At 36.7% G+C, this 20,930-nt stretch overlaps 1 protein-coding gene across 3 annotated transcripts in view; it reads left to right on the forward strand.

Moving 5' to 3' along the window:
- ROBO1 (roundabout, axon guidance receptor, homolog 1 (Drosophila)) overlaps positions 1-20,930 on the forward strand; it is a 1,434,915-nt gene that overhangs the window by 1,226,492 nt on the left and 187,493 nt on the right. For all 3 annotated transcript variants that reach the window (XM_006866438.1, XM_006866439.1, XM_006866440.1), the window contains 2 exons: positions 16,256-16,376; positions 16,661-16,799. In XM_006866438.1, the coding sequence (XP_006866500.1) occupies positions 16,256-16,376; positions 16,661-16,799 (260 nt within the window). The remainder of the gene's footprint in view (positions 1-16,255; positions 16,377-16,660; positions 16,800-20,930) is intronic.

Here is a 20,930-nt window from a genome sequence, read left to right on the forward strand (position 1 = left end):
AAACCTGTTTTTGTGTGAAAGTGAAAATTGCCTATAACACTGTTTTTACCTTTAAAACAGCAAGACGTTATTTCATGAGACCTGTGAAGGAAATAATACATTAACTTTAATAGGTATGAGCTAAATTAATTTTTCATATGCATACTGAATACTACCATGTAATCTAGCTAGAATTTTCATAGAGGTAAAAATCCATTACCTTCTTACTTTTAGGAGATAGCTAACTAAGGCTATTTTAGCCCCAAACCACTCTTTATATTGCCTCCTTTTTACAGGATTCACTTCTGGGTTCTGGTCTTAATGACTTGGGAACCAGACACCTGGGGAATGTAAAAAGCTTTCCCTGTTCCATCTGCTCTCCATTTCACCAGCACTCAGCAGTTACCCGTCCCTACTTTGGAACACTGTAATTTAGAGAGGCCTTTTTGGTTGATTGCATTTGGCTAGCTTGCTCTGACTGGTTTAAGAAAAATGGGTATCCAAGGAAAAAAAAAACAAAAAACAAAAAACGCCAAACCCAAATCTTCTTATTGGTCTGAGCCACACTTAGGCAAGGAAAGTAGTAGGATACTTTTTAAAAGGCTGTGTTTCTTCTTCCCATTACCCTTTGTGAAAATTAGGATTCATTAAAAGGGCCTCTGGTAATATAAACTAGATATATAGAAAATTATTAATTTATGCCCTCACAAAGAAAATTGCCAACTCCCTTTAACTTTGCCTCTCTACAGGGTTGCTTCCACTTACCTATAATTAGTAGTTCAGTTCTTCCTGATAAAGTCTACAAATTATATTATCATAGGTGTATTTCTGCAGCAGCAAATAGCCAACTACCTATTTATAAATTGCTGTGAAGAAGAATGACAAGTTCAGGAGGAGAAATGGAAATAACAGGGAAATGCAGCTGCCATAGTTTTAGGCAGAAACTCTCCCAGGCCTGTGTTCTCAGCTGGCAGCTCACCAAACTATGTCGAGTGCCACGTGTTCCCACTGGGATAATTGTTTTTTCTGCATGAGTCTCTTGTTGCATCTCTCTGTTGATCGAGTGTGTTTAAACTCTTGGCTGAATTCATGTTGGTTTTTAAATGGTATTGTAAAGTGTACCAGCAAACAAATGAAATTGGACTATGTTCTGTTGTATGCATGTAGCCTTGGCAAATATGGGATGCCAGTGGAGAAAATCTAATTGCCTATTTTGCTCCTCAGTTCCACTTCTAAGAGAATAATTGAAAGTTCTGCAACAAGTTATAGGTTTCAGCCTTGTAATGAATGCTGTTCGTTTTAATGTCACCAGGAACAATTTAGAATGGTCATTTGTTTGCTTTCAATATGACATGTTTATATATTTTTTAATCAATATGTACTTAGCCAAGCATCCTTTTGTTGTATCTTTTGTGCAAATCACACACACATTATTTATACTTTGTTTAAATAGACTGTAAAATTGACTTGCGTAAAAATGAACTAGGAAATTAATTAGTAAGATTTAGGTGTACTCTTTTAAAGTAATTGAAATGGACCCCCAAGGAGATGGAATGATACAGTGGCAGTAGCAGTGGGCTAAACGTAACAATTGTGAAGATGTTTCAGGACCAGGCAGTGTTTCATTGTTGTACATAGGGTCGCTATGGAGTACTGGTGTGGCGCTGTGGGTTAATGCGCCAGACTACAAAGCCATTTGAACTGCAAGGTCGGCTGTTCAAGCTCACCAGCTGTTCCTAGGAAATCCTATACAGGATGGCTATGAGTTGGAACCGACTCAACGGCACTTAACAACAACAACGAGTCAAATTGACTTGACTGCACAACACCTAACAACAGAGTAAAGAGAAAAATCACTTTTACTATGTTGTTGTTTTTAAATGCCGTTGAGTTGGTTCCGACTCATAGTGACGTGCTAGAGGGTTTCCAAGAATGTAAATCTTCACAAGAGCAAAAAAAAGTCATGTTTCTCCGACAGAGTGGATGGAAGATTCAAACTACTGACTTAACTTTGGGATAGTAGCCCAACTCTAACCCAATACACTACGAGAGCTACTTTAAATAAGAGTTGTTGTCGCTAAGTGCTATCAAGTTTGTTCGGGTAGGTTCATAGTCCACCCTGTACAGGGTTTCCAAGAAGCGGCTTGTGGGTTTGAACTACCAACCTTATGGTTTGCAGTCTGGTGCTTGTCTTAATAGTACACATCAGAAGTCTTTTAAGGATAAGAGTGGCGGTGGCGGTTAAGTGTTGTGGAGTCTGTTCTGATTCATAGCGACACTTGTATAAGGTTTCTGAGGTTGCAAATCTTATTTCTTTTTCTTTTTTAGTTTTTTATTGTGGACTGAGTGATAATTTACATGGGAGAACATTATTGGCTTTACACAACCATTGCAATGAAGTGATTACATCTTTTCTCTGCATCATCATTCAATAGTATTGGCTTCCTTCCAGCCCCTCTTTTTCTCAGGAATATATAATAATTTAAACAACCAAAGGACACATTCTGCAAGCCTGCATCCTGGCCTTCAGCACTCAGACCCTCTCTTTCCATGAGTCCCGAGTCCTCAGCTGCTCCCTGTCTTCATGGCTTCATCTCTGGTGTCGCTGCTTCCCTTGATAGGTCTCGTTTTCTACTTGTGCTCTTATTCCTTGATGGTCCTAGGGTCCTCTGTTTCTGGACTGTATGATTATCTACTCCCCCCTTTTGTTACAAAACTTATACCTTTACAATTGTGAAAGTTGCAATTAGTCATGATAACAATTACTATTGAATTGTAAGAATCTTATCCTTTTTTTTTTTTTTTCAACAAACCCATCTAGACAAGATGAAAACTATTCAGTAGGGACTCTATCTTCCCCCACACACTCTTAAACTAAACACCATCTTGAAAACTTGTAAGTCAGTCACTTCTTGCCTTTATCACCTCCTCATTTTAGGTAGCCAATGTCTAAGTTGCCTGTCCCTGTCAACTCTGTATACAGAGGGGATGGGATTGATACTTGATGTGAAGACTCCTTCCCTCTCAGTTGGTATTTTGAGCTACTACAAGTTTGGGTGTTCTTGTGTATCTCCCCTCACTTTATATCAGCTGGATGCTTCACTCTCAGCTCTAGCCCTCTGTGGCTATGTCCTTTTCCATGGGCTCAGGAGTCCCCAGGTCTCACCACACTTCAGACCAACCAGCCTTGCCTCTTCTCTCTCTCATCTTCACATCAATGGGAGTCTATGTAACGTGGTTGAACTCAGCCCATTTCTTCATGCTGCCTTTCCCCCTCTTCCACTCACTAGTAGACCAACATGGTCACCAGCAAGCTTACATGCCTGCTCATGTGTTCCCTTTGAGTTTCAATCTTAGAGGGGGGTTTGTCCTGAAGGAACTTGGTTGCTTGTCTTGATGGCTCCCCAGTGAATAACTTCCTTTTTCCTGTAGTAGCCAATCAAACTTCCATTTTTGTTTTGGATTTTTCCTGCTGATCTTTCTTAGAAGGTGTATCTTCTATTGCTCTAGCTGTTCCAGGCTGTCTTGTTTGTCCTTTCTAGTGGGAATGACCCACCTCAGAAGGTACCAGAGGGGGTTCAGGATTCTACCTAAGGTCCTGTACTCTGCAAAAGTTCCACAAGAAGCCTATTTCCCTGGGCAAGTCCTAGAACTCATTTTAGGTGTTCCAGTCAGTTATAGGCTGAAGACGGGCTTACAAGCTTTCTGTAATCATGTTTCCTGACATTCCTTTCTATCCCACTCAACTGTCTGTCTATTTTACAATAGTAGACAAGGGAAACCAATATTCATAAGACAGTCAAACATCTTAGTATTATTTCCCCTCTTCAAACTATGCTTCAATTCCTGTACTCCAGACCCTTGTTGTTCCAAAATTGAGCATGCATTACTATTTGTGGCTGAAAATCTTTATGGGAGCAGAAAACCTCATCTTTTTCCCACAAATCGACTGGTAGATTTGAACTATTAACCTTCTGGTTAACAGCCCAGTTGTAATACATTAAGCTACCAGACCTCCTATAAGAAGAGTTTTTGTTAAATGATGTAGAGTCAGATTGGACCTTGCAGCTCAAACCGACCTTGCAGTCCAGTGCATTATGTGCCATGGAGTCAGTTCCAATCATAGTATCCCCTCCCCCGCCTTTCAGTTCTGAGGCTATAAATTTTTATGGAGCAGAAAGCCTCATTCTCCACGGAACAGCAGGTAATTTCAAACTGCTGACTTGAGTTTAGCAGCCCTATTTGTAACCACTACACTACACTACACTACACTACACGAGCCCCTTTTAAGAAGAGTTATTGTTATTTCATCACTCATAGTGACCCTGTATAAGGTTTCTAAGGAGTGGCTGGTGAACTTGAGCCTCTGACATGGTTCAAGCCAACCTTGCTGTCCAGCGCCACACTAGGGCTCTTTTAAGAAGTTAAGTGCCATCGAGTTGATTCCGACCCTCAGCAACCCTGTATAGGGTTTCCAAGGAGCAGCTGGTGAGCTTGAACCACCAACCTTGCAGTTCAAATGGCTTTGCAGTCTGACCTTTCTTCTATCAGCAGTCTGACCAATCTTCTGTTAGCCCACAGCGCAACACCAGGACTCCCTTAAGAAGATCAGGGATAGATAAATACTATTTGTTAGCCAGGAAGGACTGTAATTTGACTGATACTGATTTCTTGTTTATATCAATATGAAATTAATTTTTTGTACATACTTAAATGTGAAATAATTATTCAGGGGTAATGATGCCATTTTAAGAACATTATTTTTGTCACATAAGATTGGATAAATAGAATAAATTAGATTTTCTTGAGTTTTCTCCCTATGTTGTTGTTGTGAGGTGCCTTTGAGTCAGTTCTGACCCATAGCAACCCTGTATAACGTTTGATGAGTTTGAACCGCTGACCTTGCAGTTCAAACGGCTTTACAGTCTGGTGCATTAACCCACAGCACCAAACCAGGACTCCTTTCTTCCTATACGTAGAAAACTATTAGATGGTAATCTGTAGGACTCCTGGTATAACATAGTAGGATCAGCACTGGACTGCGAACCACAAGGTCTGTTCAGACCCATCAGGTGTCCCTTAGCAACCCTATACAGGGTCACCATAAATCAGAACAGACATCATGACACTTAAAAACAATAACAATAGTAGATATGGATTCCTTGTTTTTGAGGTATAATTATTATTTGTGTTCATGTTGAATTAACACGGAATTTTATAGCAATAAAAACTGTTATTGTAGTGATTCTTCTTCACATGATTCTGTTGAAAGGCATTCTGAGGGACTATCTATAACTGTTCTGTTGCTTATTTCACCAAGGAGGATATCTGGGGGCTATGGCTGACCATCTGGGTTACCTGCAACTCTTTGACATTAAGAAAGCCTTAAACTCACACCAGACTTTCTCTTCTAGTTCATAGCAGCTTGCTATCTGGGCTGTAGGTCAAAGATCCAGGCAGAATTGTCAGCATTGCTGTGAAGACATGTTTGCCCAAGGAGAATTAGTAATGAACTGTTTAAGGGACAATAAGCTAAATTATAATTCAAAACCTCTCATCTCATTTCCTTTGCAAAATAGTATAAAATTGATTCAGTGGCAAGGAATTCTTTCTTAGAAAAAAAATAATAATTTCTAAACCCAGGTGCTTAAAATTAAATCACTTTTCAAGTTAACTTTGCTTATCAAGCCCTTAATACTAACTATCCATGGATGTTTCTGAGTCTTTCATCTTTCAGAAAACTGTAAAAAACTAAAGTAATACACAACTTCCCATTGTTATGATTTTTATATACTTGTCTTCTATACATTATTTCAAATATATTTCTCTTTTAGCATTTTAAATCACTTCACTTTTAATTCCTTGTTTAAGATGTATTCTTAAATAGTGCTTCAAGTAAAGCACTATTTAAGAATAGATTTTGGATGCAAAATCTATTAAAGGAAATGAGATCAATTTTATGACAGTTTGGTGGTTAGCAGTTTGAAATCATCTTTGAAGCCCTTAATGTAATTAGTGGCTTTGTTTTTGGTCTGTTGAATTCAAGTCACATTAGGTTAATGTAATTAAAAGCAGAAAAGATTTTGTGTAGCCAAACTAGTTAATTAGCCCCAGTTGGTTTAGTTTGTTAACCGAGAGGTGTATGGATAACATTGTGGGGATGTGGCCCGAAAAAAAATTCCTATGTAATAGATACTAAAATCATCTGACTTGCTTTAGGGTAGAAAATGAAGACATACCAAGGAGTTCATTTTAAGTTCATCTTTATTACTGATTTTGAGCACTGATTACAGGGTAACCTGTATACTCCATAAAGTAACCATAACCTGACAAAAAAAAATCTTACTTTTTAAAGGAAGCAGTTTTCTATGTATTCAAGATAATAAGAAGTGCTTCGTCTTGTATTCTGGAAATAAAAGAACTGATGGTAGATTTTTCATTCTAACCAGATATGTAAAATGGTTCCCCTCATCTTGTTCAAAACATGATTTTATCTTATACATCATTTTTCTGTATTGTTTGTTACATGGTAAACAGTGCATTGTAGGAGATGAAGGCACTGTATAAAATAGTGTCCTACTGTTTGTATCTTTAATAATTAAGAGGAGACTTACTTCTAGGGAATATAATCATCTATATTGTTGTGGTAAGTGCCGTTGAGTCAACTCTGACCTGTAGTGAACTTGTTATAGGGTTTCTGAGGAGCGGCTGGGGAGCTTGAACCACCGACCTTGCGGTTCAGACGAACTTTGCTGTCCAGCGCATTAAACCACAGCACCACACCAGGACTTCTATAATCATGTAGGTTGTTTGTTGTTGTTAAGTGCCGTGGTGCTGGTTCCGACCCATAGCGACCCTGTATAGAGTTTCCAAGGAGCAACTGGTATACTTGAACCACCGACCTTGCAGTTCAAACAACTTTGCAGTCTGGCACATTAACCCACAGCGCCACACCAGAACTCCACTGTAAATTAGGAAATGACTGAAATGTTAGGATTCTATATATCAAATAACATGAGGGTTTTTTTTTTTTTTTTAAATATCTTAATGTCACTAAAATATATATTTTTTAAATCTGAGATTGTTCCAAATGAAAACATAAAGTTAAAATATATTTGATCGTTTAATATTCTTCACCACCTTCCTCTCTTCTCCAATCTTCTGTCTCCTTCTCCAAAATGAGCAAGACCACTGGGACCTTTTTTTGTTTGCTTTTCATCAAGTATGTATATAGCCAAGTCCCCCTCCAAGCACTGTCTAGAGCTTATGGAAATGTGGGTTTCTAATGTGGTTACCACTGTAGACTAGGAAGGTATATGGTATTGAGAAAGGAGGACCTCTTCCTTGGATTTTTTACATAGGCTAAATGCCAGCATATTGTCTGAAAGCTTAAAATGTTCTGCTTCTCCACTACCAGGATTATGTTAATTGAAGTTGTGCTGCTGCAGTTCAGTGTTTAACATTGTGTCTGTTCATTATACAAACTCGTTTTTGATAGGTTTACAATTTGGCTGTCAAATCCAGATGCAAGAAGAGACCTGCCAGGAAATATTTCTTAGCTTGTTTTAAATAGTGCTATTTTCACATTTGTAGTGTTCTGTATGTGTTAGACATATTTCCTTTCTATGTAGAGAGAAAAAAATGCCAATTTTTAGTTTACAAGGAGACAAAGTGGCTTAGAAAATATAAAGTTACCCTTTACAATTTTTTTTTTTTTAATGATGCAACATTAAAGTGATAATTGTTAATATTAGGTATTTCCTAAAAGCTGGCATGCCGTATTTGGTCAGGTTATAGTGCAGATGTTTGTTTGTGTTTCTGTTCTTTTGTTTATTGAAAATAACAGTTCCCTATGATTTGCTCATTTGTGATCACAGAGAATAAATAGAATATGGTTTTTAGTTAGCTCAATTTCAATTCTGCCATAGACATTATACCAATATTGATCAGAATTTATAGAAATTAAAAAGCATTGCTTTCTTCCATTGTCTTTGTTTCTCCTTTAGACTTTAGACCTTGTTGTTACTTCTTTCATTTTTGTCAATATCTGTCTCTATCATTTATGAGGAAAATAAATTTGTCCCAGGTTTTATAAGGTTTGCTTAGTCTTTTAGATTATTCCTTTTAGTTGTAACATCTACTTTGGGATCCTTAGCCAGTACTGGTTGTGAATACAGAATGGAATGTTGTATTTTGTAATGAAATTGTTTTACATTAGAATGGCAATTTATCTGGCACTTTATATTAGTCTAGGAAGTTTCAGCAGGTTTTTTTTTTTCCCAAATAAAATAAGCAACGTATTTGTGTGAGTATACTATCTCATTCTAATCTCTCTTTCTTTTGCCAATTTAATCCAGCATTTATCTTTAGGCCAGAACTGTTTTTTTTTTTTTTTTTTAAGTGTTTATTGTAAACTGAGTGATAGTTTACATGGAGATCACCAGATTTACATGCATCCTATTGTATTTCATTTTATTGCAATGATTACAATCCCCTTCAGGCATCATTCAACAGTATTTGCTTCCATTCCCTCTTTTTTTTTTGAATGTACACTGAAGCACTCAGAAATATATAACCATTCAAACAACCAAAAGGTACACCCCGCAAGCCTGCCCCTGGCCATCAGCACACAGCCCCTCTCCTTCCCTGAGTCTATAGTTCCCAAAGCTCCCTCTCTCCACGTCATCATTTCTACCTCCATCTCTGGTGTCACTGCTTCTTTGCATAGGATCCCACACTCCGTTCTTCTCCCTTGATGGTCACAGGGTCCTCCACTCCTGGACTGCAAGATCAACTACTCCCCTCCTTTGTTACAAAACGTCTACCTTTACATTTGTAACATTCACAATCAGTCCCAATAACAATTATTCAATATTGAACCAGTCTTATCCCTATCTCCTTTCACCAGCCCAGTCCAGACAGGTTGGAAACTACTCAGTGGAGATTCTACTTTCTTCCACATCCTCTGAAGCTAGGCTCCGTCTTGAAAACTTGTAAGCTAATCACTTCTAGCCTTTGTACCCCCACCCCCACATACACTTTGTGTAGACAATATCTAAGTTGCCCATCCCTGTCAACCCTGTGTACCAAGGGGGTGGGAATGATCCTTGCTGTAAAGATTCATTCCCTCTTTTAACCTACTACATCCGTAAGTATAGCTCAAGCTCATTGAATTGTAGCAGATTACACTTTTTTTTCCCTTTTCTTTCTTCTTCTAGTCGAGTTCTGATCATCCAGCCATTGAAGCCAGGTCAAGTGGGTACTATCTACAAGTATGGGCGTTTTTGTGCATCTCCCCTCACTACATATCAGCTGGATGCTTCACTCTCTGCTCTAGTCCTCTGTGGCTATGTCCCTATCCATGGGCTCAGAACTGGGTTTTTAGAACAAGGTTTTCAACCTCTGCTCTGTTGGTTTAGGGTTGAATAATTCTTTGTTGTGGAGACTGCTCTGTGTAATGCAGGCTGTTTAGTAACATCCTTGGACTCTATTAAGTAGATGCCAATGGCATCCTCCTTTCCTTCTCTGAATTATGACGACTAACAATGTCTCCAGACATTGCCAGATGTCCCCTGGGAGAGAGAGGAACAATGTTCCCATTGAAGATCACGGTTTTGGGTAAAACAATCAAAACATGTTTAGCCAAAGCAGTATTTGCTTCTACGGTTTTGCCTTGTTGATACAATGAATATATTCTTGATAAAACCAGATGGAATTGTGTTAGTAATTAATTGTAATAAAAAGTTTATAAATTTATTAGACAACTGGCTTTTCAGTTATTAAATGTGTAAGTATAATAAGTAATTATTATAATGATGTGGAAGATTTCTTTAAATGCTTTTTTTTTTTTTTTCTTTTCTTGTATAACTCTCATAACAATGAACTTTGGTGGTACAGTAGCTAAGCCTTTGGTTGCTAACCAAAAGATTGGTGGTTGTAACCAACAAGCTGCTCTGTGGAAGAAAGATCTGTCAGTTTGTTTCCATAAAGATTACAGTCTTGGAAATCCAATGGAACGTTTCTACTGTGCCCTAAAAGGGCTCCATGAGTCAGAATCTACTTGACAGTAACAAATTTAACCTGATGCTATGGGATAAAGCATTGGACTGCAAGATCGGTTTTAACAATAACGTCAGCAGTTCAAACTCACCAGCTGCTCTTTGGGAATTTTATACAGGGTCACAATGAGCTGGAACAAACTGAAAAGCACTTAAATACAACGTTAACAACAGAATGAAGTTCTTGTAGCATAGTGGCCTACCAGTTGAGCTGCTAACCACAAGGTCAGAAGTTTTAATCTGCCAGCTGTTCTGAAAGAGAAAGATGAGATTTTCTGCTCTCATAAAGATTTACAACCTTGGAAACCCTATACAGGGTCCCTAGGAGTCTCAACCAACTCCACAGCACATAACCACTACCATCACCTACTACTACAGAAGAATTAATACCTTGCCACCAAAGTTACACATATAGAGTTATGGGCAGTCTGACTCCAGGGCCCATTCCCTCTTGTATTTCTATGTGTACAGATTACTTTTTTTTTTTTTTAAGGTTTTATTGTGGATTGAGGGAAAGTTTACAGGGCAGATCATGAGTTTTACATTCAACAAATCGTACACCTTGTTTCATTACAATGATTATAATCCCCTCCATGTGCCATCAGTTAACAGTATTGTTCTCTATTCACTTTAGCTCTACAGGTTTACTTTTGACCAATTTCAAAATTTATTTGGGATTTAGAAATTTGTGCTGTTTTTTTAAATCTTCAGATTTTAATTTTGAGGGTTTTTTTTGACATAGGTTATATTGGTAATGAGTACGTTCAGTGGGAATAAAGAAAAGGTATGATTTAATTGGCCTTATTTAGCCTGAGATGATTAATAATGTTGCTGTTGTTACCAGAAAAGAATACATTTTTACATGAAAAACTATGCTATATAGTTTGAATAGTTCTATTTTCAGACCTAAATTTTAATTTTAATTTTGTATCAGTAAAAAAATTACATCTACACAAACTGCTAGGAACTGTTGTTATGGTTGTTAAGGACTGTCAAGTCAGTCCAATGCATGGCAACGCTATATAGTGGTTCTGAGGTGTTAAATCTTCAGGGGAGCAGAAACACTTACATTTTTTCCCACTGTGAAATGTAGGCTTCTAGTAACATTATGGTATGAAATAAAACTTCTCAAGGTATTTGACTCACTGAGAAACATTTGCCATATTGTAGATATATTTGTCAAAGTGATCCATGAATTTTTTGTACTTATTAAAGAATAGAGAAAAGACTATACAATGCCTGGTGGTTAATTTTACTTTACAATCAAGGTATGATTTCACAAAGACAGTTATAAAATAAAAATTTTTAAAGAGTAAAACAGATTTTCTGTTTATATTGAACTTCAAAACAGATTAAATTATGTTATTTGTAAGATTGAACCAAGAATGATAATGTATACTTGAGACTACAGTTACTGTGGAGTCCTGGTATGGTGCTGTGGGTTAATGCACTGGACTGCAAGGTCAGTGTTCAAGCTCACCACCCACTCCTTGGAGGCCCCATACAGAGTGGCTATGAGTCAAAACTAACTTGACAGCGACAGTAATTGTGTATGTACTACAAACTCATTAAAATGTTTTAGCTAATTTGGAATTCTGAGTCACCTCTCAGCTATTGTTTCCTTCCACCTAACACAAGATTGGAATTTTTCTGTGTCTGAGAATCTCCTTGCTGTCTTCTCATAACTCTTGTTAACTAAGTTCCCCTTCTCCATTGATATGGATTCTTTCAAAATATACCAGCATTGGGCTGTAATATAGAATGTTAATTGGTACCACACGTGTGCAGAAGCAAGTTAATTTAAAACGTAAGGTTTATGTAAGTTTATGCAACTATTTAAGATTTGTAAAAGTGAATTAGTACCCTATGCTACCATTGCTGCAAAAATAAATCTTAACTGTTAAAAGTCATTTAATTTTTTATCATCCTTTGACTTCTATTCTTTTACATGTTTGAATGTCTAAAAATTATTCTTAAAGCCTAAATTTTTTTATTGTATATAGATAGCATTCATTGACTTTTAGAACAAAACTAATTTTAAAGTATTTGCTTATTTCCTCTTTTTTTTGCTACCATTTTAATCCATTATTTTGTAACACCTTCAGAATTAAACTGATTATCATAAATATGCAAGCACATTCAACTTCAGAATCTGAAATTTAGAAGGATGTTCAATGTCTTTTACAAAATTATAGCACCAATAAGAGCTCTTTTTGGAATATCATTGCTGATGTTCAATGGATCTTAGCTGAAAGCAGAAAATACCATAAAGATGTTAATCTGTGCTTTATTGACTATGCAAAGGCCTTTGATTGTGTGTTTCTTGACAAGTTATGGACAACATTGCCAAGTATGAGTATTCCCAGAACACTTAGTTGTACTCATGAGGAATCTGTATATGGACTAAGAGGCAGATGTTCGAATAGAATATGGAAAACTGAATGGTTTAAAATTAAGAAAGGTGTGTGGTAGGGTTGTATTCTTTCACCATACTTATTCAACCTGTATGCTGAACAAATAATCTGAGAAACTGGGTTATATGAAGAAAAATGTGGCATCAGGATTGGAGGAAGACTCATTAACAACCTGCAATATGCAGATGATACAATCTTGATTGCTGAAAGTGAAGAGGCCTTAAAATACTTACTGATGAAGATCAAAGAGCCTTCAGTATGGATTGCATCTCAATGTCAAGAAAACAAAAATCCTCACCACTGGACCAATAAACTACATTCTTATCAATGGAGAAAATATTGAAGTTGTCAAGGACTTCATTCTTCTTGGATCAACTATCAACACTCAAGGAAGCAGCAGTCAAGAGATTAAATGACGTATTGCATTAGGCAAATTGCACAAGCCCTTTTTAAAGTGTTGAAGAGCAAAGATGTCAGCTTGAGGACTAAGGTGCGCCTGACCCAAACCATGGTAATTTCAATAACCTCATACACATGCTAAAGCTGGACAGTGAATAAAGGAGATCGTAGAATAATTATGCATTTGATTTGTGGTGTTGGAGGAGAATATTGAAAGTGCCATGGGCTGCCAAAAGAACAAACAGATCTGTGTTGGAAGAAATGCAGCCAGAGTACTCCTTGGAGGCCAGGATGGCCAAGCTTTGTCTCTCATACTTCGGACATATTGTCAGGAGGGACCAGTCACTGGAGACGGATATTATGTTTGTAAAGTGGAGGGTCAGTAAAAAGAGGAAGACCCCCAGTGAGATAGATTGACAAAGTGGCAGCATCCGTGGAGCAACAATTGTGTGGTTGGCCCAGGACTGGGCAGTGTTTCACTCTGTTGTGCATAGTGTGTCTATGAATTGGTACTGACTCAATGGCACCTAACAACAACAATAACAATAAGACAGACCTTGGACTGCATCTCAGATCACTTAACTTCCATCTCAGAAACAGAACTCTCACTATCCTCTTTCCTGGGTTGGTTTTCATTCCTCTAAATCTTTGGAATGCTTACATGAGTATTTCAAAATAAGTTATAATAAATGTTACAATGGATCTTCTTAGAAAGATCTTGATTTCATGATACTCAAATCATTCTGAAAATTTTAAGTTTATTATTCAGCAATTATGATAGCAGGGCTTTGGGCTATTAATTTATTTTCATTTGTATTTTTCAAATAGGTAAAGATATGTATGTTACCTATAATCTTAGCCTGATTCCAACTTGCTATGTGGTATTGCAAAAGTCACTTCAGTTCCACAAAAAAATGTTGCTATTTACTAGGCATTGTGATAGGTCCTGGGGCTAGAAAGAGGCATTAGATATGCTTCCCTGCCTCAGAGGTCAAAGTCAGGGAGGAAAACTGACATTTAAAAGCATAATTAAAACACATGGTGATGATGGGCATAGTGGAAAAGACATGGGAGGGGAGGTTATACTATTCTGAACTACTGGTCTATTAAGTGAAAAATGAGGTTATTATAACATTTCCTCTAACAGTCACACTGCAGTATTATGATAAAGACCAAAATTTTAATGATATATCATGCAAAAGCACTATATAAACCATAAAGGAGTGAGTATTATGAATCAGTAACATTAAAATTAGATCTACTTTTCATATAAGGATTCCATCCTGAATCTTATAAACTGATAATTGCATATGTTGATTTGCAAAAGGGTACTGATTCCTGTACTGTTTATAAGAGGGAAGGTGAGATAGCCTAACTATTTATCAGCAGGCAAATTTAAAATGTGAAAAATCCATATAATAAATGCAATACTAAGCCTTCATTTAAATTGATACTGAAGATTTATATAAATTGTCTTCATTGTATTATTGAGGTTAAAATGTAGATTATAGAAGAACGTGTGTCAGATGATTCTACTTTTGTAAAATTGTCTATGTTCATATGTATATTTCTTTTTAGATGTATATAGATATTGTTGTTATTAAAGTACCATTGAGTCACTTCCCACTCATACTGACAGTGTATAGGATTTCTGAAGAGTGATTGGTGGGTTTCATCTTGTAGTTAGCAGCACAATGACCCTGTGTTTGAATATATGTGTATACATACATTTACTGCATATGTATGTTCAAGAGATAGTTGAAAGAATGTATATAAAAGATTGACAGTAGTTAACTTTTGAAGATTATTTTGTGTGACATTTCTCTCTATATTATTCCGTTTGAAAATTTAATGATGGAAAAAAAAATAAAACTACTGATAATGCATCTTATAACTGTTAGAAACTTTGTAGACAGGATTCATATTGGTTAACTGTCTAGACTTTGTCTCTAACAGTATTTTGCATTCAATAAAAATCTTTTCAGTGCCTAATATGTGCAGGTGCTGTTCTATGTGTGAAGAATAATGAAAAATGCAGAGAAACATCCTTGGGGTAGTGTTCAGAGTAGGTATTTAGTACCCAGAGCATCAAGATTCATTTATTTATAAAGCTACTGAGTTAAAATATTAAGTTCTAAAAAATACGTGGTCACATTATGTAGTTTGCATGCCTGAATTGAAATGAAGCAATTTAGGCATTCCAAAACAATATGACTCCCACCAGACAAAGGGATAGCTTCAAAAAACTCCAGAGTGTTTGCTTAGCTTCATTGTGTGCTTCTGTTCATGCTTCCTCTGTGTGTGTGTGTTTGTTTAATTGGTACACTAAACAGAATAATTATGAGGTCAAACCACCATAACTAAATATTCTGGACATAGTTCCTAACAAAATCTTTCTAGGATTCAGAGCATTAATGGCATACATGAATAATTGAACTCAACTTGCCAATTTAAAGCATAGTAAATTAAGTAAAAATAGTCCAATTTCCATATCCTAATCTGAATTCCTGGTTAACTACAGCCTATTTATCGTATTAGGTATCTGCTTTCATTTGTAAGTAATGCTCTTTCAATTAATTAAATGTTCAAGGTGAACCCTAATGTGAGACTTTCCAGGTGATTTATTGGGATCTGGTCCGTCTGTGCCTCCTATGCTTTCAAGAAACTGCTTGGGAAGCAGAAATACCATTTCTTTTTTCTCTTTTCTCCAGGAAATAGCATGTTCTCCTGGGTTTGGCAATTAAAATAACATTTTTTAAAACCAAATCTGTCAAATTAAGTACCTGGAGACATTTTCATTCCCATTTCTTATAATACTAGAACATGCTTCTCTGAAGACATCTACACATAACATATATTTATATATTAATTATAGTCATATGGTATTAAGAGTTGTCCTTTTTCTTTTATCACTTTCTCTCCAAGTTATTCATAAATTTTATGTGTGTTTTTATTTAAATACTATGAAAAAATTGAGTGACTTGAAAACAAAAAGGTATAGTTATAAAGCATATAATAATTTACAAGGAGTCCTGGTGTGGTGCTGTGGGTTAATGCGCCAGACTGCAAAGCCGTTTGAACTGCAAAGTTGGCAGTTCAAGCTCACCAGCTGCTCCTCAGAAACCCTATACAGGGCACTATGGATCGGAACTGACTTGACGGCCCCTAACAGCAATAGCATAGGTAATGGAAAAATGTTTTACCTCCATTATTATGCCTTGAGAATTCAGTTTCAATTTGTTGTCTGTAAATATAGCAAATGCTGCACATCTACTTTTTGACATAATTAAATTTCGATTTTTGTTCTATGTTTGGAAAGTAGACATCACTTATGAAAACCTCCGTCATTAAACATATCTAAAGCAATGTTAATAGTTTTCATGTGAATTTTTTTTTTTTTTTAAGATCCGAGGAGGAAAGCTCATGATTACTTACACCCGTAAGAGTGATGCTGGCAAATATGTATGTGTTGGTACCAACATGGTTGGGGAACGTGAGAGTGAAGTGGCAGAGCTAACTGTTTTAGGTAAGTACAATTTAATCTGTTTACTTAAAAACATATTTTATAATCATTTTGTATCTTCATATCAGAAAGAAAGAAGCAACCATTTTTAGAATGTAAACTAATATCTTTAGGAATGGCAGAGGAGAGAAATAAGAAAGTAGACTGAGATGAAATACTAAAGAACTGGAAGTAATACTAAACCAAGGGGGAGGGGCTTTTAGAAATAAGAAATCTACTCATACTGAACATCCAGAATGTTTTTCAGTTCCTTCATTTGTTGGTGAATTGACTCTTTCTAATTTTAGAGAGACCATCATTTGTGAAGAGGCCTAGTAACTTGGCAGTGACTGTGGATGACAGTGCAGAATTTAAATGTGAGGCCCGAGGTGACCCAGTGCCTACAGTAAGATGGAGGAAAGATGACGGAGAGTTGCCCAAATCCAGGTACAGACTGTCAACTCAGAACTGGCACATTTCTCATCAGACCACTGTCCACACAAATGCCTTTAGAATTGTCTATTTCCCTTGTTCAGGGGCCAGAGACAGTCCACACTATAAATACAATCAGAGGTTGACATTCTTGCTAAGATTTTCTGATACTAACTATACATTCATAAGCCTGACCTATACACTTGTAAAATGTGATATATCTTAAACAAGTTTCTCCTCCATTCAGTGAATCACAGTAAATAACAACTTCATGTGTGTATTTAAATAGGGACGGGAAGGGAGGTACAACATGAAAGACAGATCTATGAACCAATTAAATATAGGGCTTCCTTTTCTCCAGCTACAAAGCCACTAGGGAATGGTAGAAGGGCCAGAGTTTCTTGATATCTGTCAACTTCTTAAATTGGCTCTGAACAGATTTACACTACCAGCCTTGGGTAGTAAGGCAATGCCATGCAGCTTTCAGATATTCTCTGGAGGCTGTCTTCTCGAGTTTGTTCATTTAGTAGACAAATGTATGTTGATACCCTTCTAGGTGCTGTACTTACAGAAATGCCTTTGGCATACTTTTTGCTCTCAAGGAGCTCAGCAAAAGATGGATAGAGAATAATGTATTAGGCTTTGTCGCAGACATATATGAAAACAAGGCAAAAAGTATTACAAGATCATAGAATTATAAAAATAAGAAACTAGAGATTTCTAAAGGTAGTTTCCATTTTTCTAATCCTTCCCTAAAGAATTCTGCATGCTTCAATTTACACCACAACAAAACAGCAGTTTTGTTACTCTTGAAGGATTCAATTCTTTTTTCTTTTAAATGTTCTTTAACTTTGGGGAACAAAGATAAATCTGAAGGAGCAAGATCAGGGCTGGAGGGTAGATGCAGTAATGCTTCCCAACAAAATTCTCATAGGATAGTCCTTGCTACACTCAAAGAACATGCAGGATAATTGTTTTGATAGAAAACTATTTGTTGGAGCAATTTTCTTGGCCTTTTTCTCATTAATGCAGATTTCAATTACCTTAAAACTTCCTTTCTAATAAGCCCCTATGATCCTCCTGTGTCCTCCAGGAAAATCTTATCAAGATTATTCCTTAAGAATTTCCAAAAACAGTCACTGTAAACTTCTGAGCTGACATCTCTGCCTTGAATTTAACTAGTACAGATCCCGTTGGAAGCCACTATTTTGATTGAATCTTGTTCTTAGGATCATATTGGTAACTACAGACTCATTTCTAGTTAAGATTTGCTTTATAGCATCTTCTTTTAAGTGTCTGATCATTGCACAATGCTTTCACACACATGCAGCCAAAAACTTGCTCAAACCAAGGTATTCATGTAAAATTGAAAATGCTTGAACCATGTGAAATACCAGTTTCAGCAGCTATTGCTTCCGTAGTAAATCTACAATCTTCTCCTACCAGTTTGTAGACTTCAGCCAGTTTCTTCATACATGGAGGTTGATGGTCTTCCATCTCTTGCTTGATCTCTGACGTCTTCCTAACCTTTCTTAAAATGCTTGTGCCTTCTAAAACTTGTTGTTTTATGTGGGACAATGTTTCTGTATGAATCATGACAATATATGGACCACATTGCAGGGAATCAGTATTCTGGAACACTTAATTGTTCTCATGAGGAACTTGTACATAGACCAAGAGGCAGTTGTTCAAACAGAACGAGAGGACACTGAATGGTTTAAAATCAAGAAAGGTATACACCAGGGTTGTATGCTCAGCACCTAATCTGAGAAGCTGGAATATGTGTTGAAAAATGTGGCATCAGTATTGGAGGAAGACTCATTAACAACCTGTGATATGCAAATGATACAACCTTGCTTGCTGAAAGTGAAGAAATTTAAAAATAATTACTGATGAAGATCAAAGACCACAGTGTTCGATATGACTTGCACTTCAATATAAAGACAACAGTAATCCTCACTACTGGACCAATAAATAACATCATGATAAACGGAAAAAAGATTGAGGTTGTGAAAACTTCATTTTGCTTGAATCCACCATCAACATTCTTGGAAGCAGCAATCAAGAAATCAAATGATGTATTGCTTTAGGCAAATCTGATGCACAGACCTATTTAAATTATTCAAGAGCAAACACTTCAGTTTGAGAACTAAAGTGCACCTGACTGAAGCCATTGTAATTTCAATTGCCTCATATGCATATGAAAGTTGGACAATGAATAAGGAGACCTTAAAAGAATTGATGCATTTTAGTTATGGTGTTAGAGAAGAATATTGAAAATACCTTGGACTGATATAAGAACAAACAAATCTGTGTTGAAAGAAATACAACCAGAAGGATCCTTGAAGGCCAAGATGGCATGACTTTGTCTCTCATACTTCAGACATATTGTCTGGAAGAACCAGTCCCTGGAGAAATATATCATGCTAGGTAAAGTGGAAGGTCACCGAAGGAGAGAAAGACCCCCAATGAGATGGGTTGGCACAGTGACATCAGCAGTGGATTCAACCTTAACAATGATTGTGAGGATTGTACTGGACTGGGCAGTGTTTCATTCTGTTATGCATAGGGTTTCTATGAGTCTCATTTGACTCAACTGCTCCTAACAACAACAGCATTTCTATAAACTGACTGCAAAGTTTCTGTGATTTGGAAAAATGTTCACTTCAATTTTTTTTTTTTTTAATTTGATAAGAGTCCTAACCTCAAAATCCCCCCCCCCATGGCACAAGAAGAGTCCTTTTTGAAGAGACCCTAATGAGAATAAGACATGTGTATTATAATTTTTATACATACACAGTCACACACAACATAGTAAATATCATGAACACACAGACACATAACACATATTCAGGGAAGACACATGCATTATTGAGATAACTTGTCTGTAGCTCTGGACTGATTGCAAAGACATGTTTAAACATTTTGTTTGAATTAAACTCAGCAGCCACTTCTCAGGAACTCTACAGGGCAGCTGAGTCAAAATCAAGTTGATAGTGATTAACAACAGCAACCACAAAAATGCATGCAACTGGAACCCCAGTAGCAATATTTAAAAATGTATCCTCTTATAAAGGAGCTCTGGTAGTATAGTGGTTAGGAATCGGGCTGCAAACCGCAAGGTCAGCAGTTCGAAACTACCAGCTGTTCTACGGGAGAAAGATGAGGCTTTCTGCTCCGGTAAAGATTTACAGCCCCGGAAACCCTGTACAGGGTCACTATGAGTCAGAACTGACTCCACGGCACACAGCCACCACCACCATCCTCTTATAGGTTTACCTTTGGAAATACAAAAGGAGGAAATCATGATAGAATTATCAGATATATAAACCATGTTTTCAAAAACAAGTAGGAATTTAATAAGCAAGAAAGAGAAGAAGAACATGTAGGGCAAAGAGTTAAAATATCATCTCTGCTTGTAACACTGCCCATAGGCAAGTGACCTCACCTTATTTTAAACAGTTTTTTTGAACATTTTATTACATTTTGAATCAGTAATATATATATATTTTTTTTTTTTTCATTAGTTGAAAAACCCTTCAGTGTAACAGCATTCTTTCTAATTTTTCCCTTCCCCATTTCCATTCACCCATCTTTCCTGCCCCTTCCTTCCTTCTGAGCTTTGTTTTTAGACAATGCTGCCCTTTCATATGATTGATTGTTCTGAGGGGCGCTTCCTACATGAGTGTAATTGTTCACTTTTTAGGCTGAAGGGTGAGCTTCAAGAATGGGGTCAGTTTCAAGTTTGAGGCATATGCAAAGACTACAGTCTCAGGAGCTCCACTAGTATCTATCAGACTATTAAGTCTGGTATTTTTTATGATTTTCAATTTGATTTTATATTTTTCTCCCACTTTGTCCTGGACCTTCTGTTGTGATTCAGAGCCTAGTTCTTCTGGTCTCTGGCTAGTGGAGGCAGTGGATCATGTAGTCCATATTCTTTTGGACTAATTGTTTCTTTGAGTCTTATTTTATTCACTCTTCTTTGCTCTTGACATGAAGAGAGCAATAGTTGTATCTTAGATGACCACTCATAAGCTATAAAACACTAATCACTATTCACCAAAATTTTGTTGTTATTAAGTTCCATTGAGTTGGTTCCAACTCATAGTGACCTTTGATAAGGTTTTTGAAGAGCAACTGGTG

The sequence above is a fragment of the Chrysochloris asiatica genome, unplaced genomic scaffold, assembly GCF_000296735.1.
Source record: "Chrysochloris asiatica unplaced genomic scaffold, ChrAsi1.0 scaffold00091, whole genome shotgun sequence".
Lineage (NCBI taxonomy): Eukaryota > Metazoa > Chordata > Mammalia > Afrosoricida > Chrysochloridae > Chrysochloris > Chrysochloris asiatica.